The sequence below is a fragment of the Engystomops pustulosus genome, chromosome 1 (genome assembly GCF_040894005.1).
Source record: "Engystomops pustulosus chromosome 1, aEngPut4.maternal, whole genome shotgun sequence".
Lineage (NCBI taxonomy): Eukaryota > Metazoa > Chordata > Amphibia > Anura > Leptodactylidae > Engystomops > Engystomops pustulosus.
The window spans coordinates 147,563,116-147,567,410 of record NC_092411.1 but is presented as its reverse complement, the minus strand read 5'-3'; the positions used below and the strand labels follow the sequence as shown (position 1 = coordinate 147,567,410).

Genomic DNA, 4,295 nt, shown 5'->3' with positions numbered 1-4,295 from the left:
AGGGAGGGAAGAGTGGTACTCCAGTTTAACAGTAAATAATGGCTGCAGTTTCAAGTGTGCAAAAGAATCTTGGTGGATAAAGTGGTTGACAAAGTGACTGCACAAAGCCATCAATGATACCCCAAGTCCAACTATAAAATGCTATGTATGTGCCATAACTTGTGTAATACATAGCATTTAATTCGGGGTATGCATGCCGATTCATTTCATAGCTACACAATCCTACGTAGAATATTTGTGAAAAGCATTGAAGACAGATTTTAAATAGCTATTAATGACTCAGCTGGGAATGGCAAGCGAGTCATTCAATAAAATTATATCAGTTGTACTCTATGAATGTTTTCACTGCTAACGGAGGTTACATTCTGCAATGCTCCTTTACAGACAGCAGGGGGCACAAGTTGATTTCGGTAGATGCGTATTGGGAGAACCTAGAACTAGCAAAACATCTCCAAATGTCAAGGTTGCGTTTTCAGCCATTATTCGCGAAATGTACAAATTAATAGTCAGTGAAAAGAGGGGTGGTGGGGAATATGTACTGCACTAGGATTAATTATCCAGCATCTGACACAATACAAGACTGGCAAGTTATACTTTGTACCTATTTGTTGGTAATTTGCTGTACCACAATATTGAATTTTTTGGCACACAGGCTATTTTGTTTGGTCATGCCTCTTTTTGGATTAATCTGGAAACTAGCTAAAAATAGTGCAAAACCTTCAATAAAGGGCATTTCAATTACAAATTACTCCAGTTTTCTGAAATAGACAGATTGATACATCTCCCCTAGTACTTTTATACAATGAGTAAAAAAAACCTTGCAACAGATGCCTTCCTCCCCTAATTTGTACAGATTTTAGTAGTAACAGGAAGCCAGACAAGTTTCTGTTCTCTCAAATTTTTTTTTTTATTAAAAAAAAAAAAATGCATGTCAATGGGAATCCATTCCCTTGTTTGAAACAAAAACAGCAATGTGCCATTTGTCGTCATATGTACACTGTACAAACATTTACAGATCTGTATAATTACATATAAATATATAATATAAAAGGCTATTTTCAGGCAAGACCTCTAGCCCTGCAGTTTTATAGTGTAACATTACAAAACACTGTTTATATAAAATATTCCATGGGAAAAAAAAAACTTTAATGCAATCTATACTTAACAGAATATTATCGAATACTTGAGTGCGTATCCTGTCAAAGGGAAAAAAATAACGTCAAGAGATGGCAGTTTCATACAAACATTGTCTTGTAGTAGGCAGTTACAATCAAGTTTAACAATGGAATGTCAAAATCAAATACATTTACTGCATTGCAAGTCAGATGTCCAAATGTGAAGTTTTTGGAAGACACTACCCAGCCTGCATACATTACAGTGATTAACAAGTGCCCCTATAAAATATCCAAATGCTAGGGAAGAGAAGTGCATACTGTAGTGACAGGACCTGGGATAAATAGGTGCTATATGAGGAAGGAGGCTATTCTGCATCAAAATGCAATAAGAGTTACATCAATTCATTCATGTTTAACATTCAATGCCCTGTGAATTGCTGTTTGCCGCTTTTAAAGCAAGCAAAGGGTTAACAATCAAATAATTCTGGTTTATCTACAAATATGTCTAAATAACCCCCATCCATGAGGTGTTCCAGTTAATGCACAAGTTCAAGTTACTAGGTCCAGCCTTTGTCTTCAGTAAATCAAGTTATTCCTGGCAAGGTCCACTAGAGATGCAGAAGGACATCTAAATGCCTGAGCAGTACCAGCTGTAGTGTGACCCAAATCAGTCCACAACATGCGCTTCATGTGCCACACTGAATTGCTATAGTCCAAGCTTTACATATGCCTCTTCATGTGCAGGGCCAAGTGGTCTGAACGGGAAAAGGCACGGTCACACAGGTGACACTGGAAAGGCCGATGACCAGTGTGTTTGCGGAAGTGGCGTGTGAGTTCATCAGACCTGGCAAACTTCCATCCACATCCTTCCCAATTGCAATGATAAGGTTTTTCACCTAGAGAGAAGAGGCAGAAGGATTAGTTACAATTCAATACTCATCTACCATTGTGTAAAAATGATCAGATTTTACAGGATACAACCCAAATTATCTATACGATTCCCAAACCAACACTACAGAACCCTGGTTAATGTCACTTTAGTGGTTTGATGAAGACACAAGTATAACTATCTACCAGCCTAAGCCATAAAGTGAACAGTTACAAAAGAACATTGGTGTGAAAATAATTTTCCACCTACCTGTATGGGTTCTTAGATGGGCCTTGAGATGAGAGCTCTTTGTATATGTCTTCCCACAACCAGCATATGAACAGGTATGTGTAGCAGTTCTCTTTCTGGGCCATGATCTGCGCCCCCGCTTTGGTTTGGCATCCAGGATTTCCAGAGGAGAGCAGGGAGGAGTTATGACTCCTCTGGTAGCAGACAGTTGCATGGGTAAATTGTCCTCAAACATGCTAAACTGGGAATGTCCTTGATACTGGTTAGAAGGCGAATGATGGAAAGCTGTTGCATTTGTGAAACCATGGTTATATGGCATTGTTGGGTGGCACATCAATTGTGTTTGACAGTCATTTAGCATCAAGTCATCTGGGCTCAGAGGTGGTGTGTCAATGCCTCCCATCTGTGGAGAGCTTGCAAGTCTTGGTTGGTCATATGCCATCATGCAAGCTGCACTGCCTTCCTGTTTAATTTTTGAGCACGACTGAGGCACCAAGCCAATTATAGGTCCATAAGAGTCCATTGTCGGTTCCGTTTTGATGGTGTCAGGAAAATCAAAGCTTTGACTTACAAAAAACCTACCCTGAACATTGTTTGTATGACAGTAGTTATCCAGTTCAGATCTCATAAGCTCAGTCATAAGGCTAGATGAACTATAAGGAGGGGGACTGTGCTCTGTGCTGTAGCCCCCTGGAGAAGGGGTTGTTTGGTAGTAAGTGCAGGGTTCAGGAGACACTGAGTAATCTCCAGAGGTCTGGACATTCTTGTCTGCGCCCATTGACAGCACAAACTCTAGAACATTGTTCAGATCTTCATCCTCTTTCTTGGAGCAGAAGGGATCCGAGTTATGCATCACTTCAAGAAGATCACAGCTGTTCACTGAAGACTTGGATTCATAGACAGCCTTCCATTTCTGAGAAAGAAAGAGCTTTAGGTCAGGCTACATAGTATAGGAACAAGAGCACTGATGCAGATCACTGCCTTTATTAACCTCACACCTGCATCCACTACTTACACTCAACTTAAAGTCTTTTTACAACAAAGGCAAAGAAATAACCAGTCACTAGAAGTTCTAGCCCTGTGATTCTAACCTAGTTTGTAGCTTTAAAAACCGCATAATCCCAATCATATAAGCCACCAGCCTTAGCCAAACCCTGTATTTTATCTACTAATAAGAAACTGATGAGAAAACCGCAGAGCTGAGGATGGCACACTTGTTCCCACCTACCCACACCTGGCTCGCTGCAGGTACTCACCTCTTGGAAGCACTTCTCCCGAGGATTAGCAAACGTGGAGAAAGAGGGGAGGATGGTCTCCGCCAGAGCCATCTCTGTCTTCCGAAATCCGGGTCAGATTGCCAGCAAGAGAGAGAAAAAAAACTGAAGAAAAAAGTTTTTAAGTTATAATATTAAACCTCTCACAAGAGAGGTCCGTCCGTGCAGAAGCGAAAACTAAACTTTCCTTGCAGTGAGAGGGGTCCTAGATTATAAATAAAGGCACGGGGGGCAAGCCCCAAACCAATTGCAAGGAGAGGAGGAAACACGTTCAGGATAAGGAGGCCGAGCGCTCACTGGAGCCTAAATTTAGCAGCACTATATAAACCCTTCAGTTCAGATCAGTCTGCGACCAGAGGAGCAGCTCAGGGAGCCCTTTAAAGAGTCAGCCCCGCCCTCCTATCGCTCGTCGCTTAGCAATCCGAGGAAACACAGTCCAACACATTGATGCCTGACGTAGATCTGACGTAGGAGGGAGCCCCGGGCTGAAAAGCCCGCCTTTTTTCTTATTCTCTTTCTTACAGCTGCGTGAGTGAAGAGTGTGTGAATGCGAAAAAAAACTTGTCCTCACTGACAGAAAATACAGCAGAGAGAGCATAGAGGATTATGAGCTCTAGCAGGCTCGCAGTGTCTGCAAAAGAGGCTATGGAAAGGAGTAGTAAATAAATGAAAAAGGCGGTAATTCCTTACGTATCTCTCTTTCTTTTCTTCAGCAAGGCGAGTAAAGGTTCTTTCATGTTCCCCTGTGTGATGGAAATCTCCTATATGCAGGAGAAAGAAGCCTCCATT

General features: G+C 41.4%; 1 protein-coding gene across 1 annotated transcript; it reads right to left on the bottom strand.

Moving 5' to 3' along the window:
* Nucleotides 1-882: 882 nt before the first annotated feature.
* On the bottom strand, nucleotides 883-3,866 carry KLF2 (KLF transcription factor 2). The gene is made up of 3 exons (XM_072156334.1): nucleotides 3,489-3,866; nucleotides 2,254-3,145; nucleotides 883-2,011 (listed from the first exon to the last, which is right to left on the bottom strand). Exons 1-3 carry the CDS (start codon nucleotides 3,558-3,560, stop codon nucleotides 1,836-1,838), a joined length of 1,140 nt encoding a protein of 379 aa, XP_072012435.1. The 5' UTR covers nucleotides 3,561-3,866; the 3' UTR covers nucleotides 883-1,835.
* Between the last annotated feature and the right edge of the window lie 429 nt (nucleotides 3,867-4,295).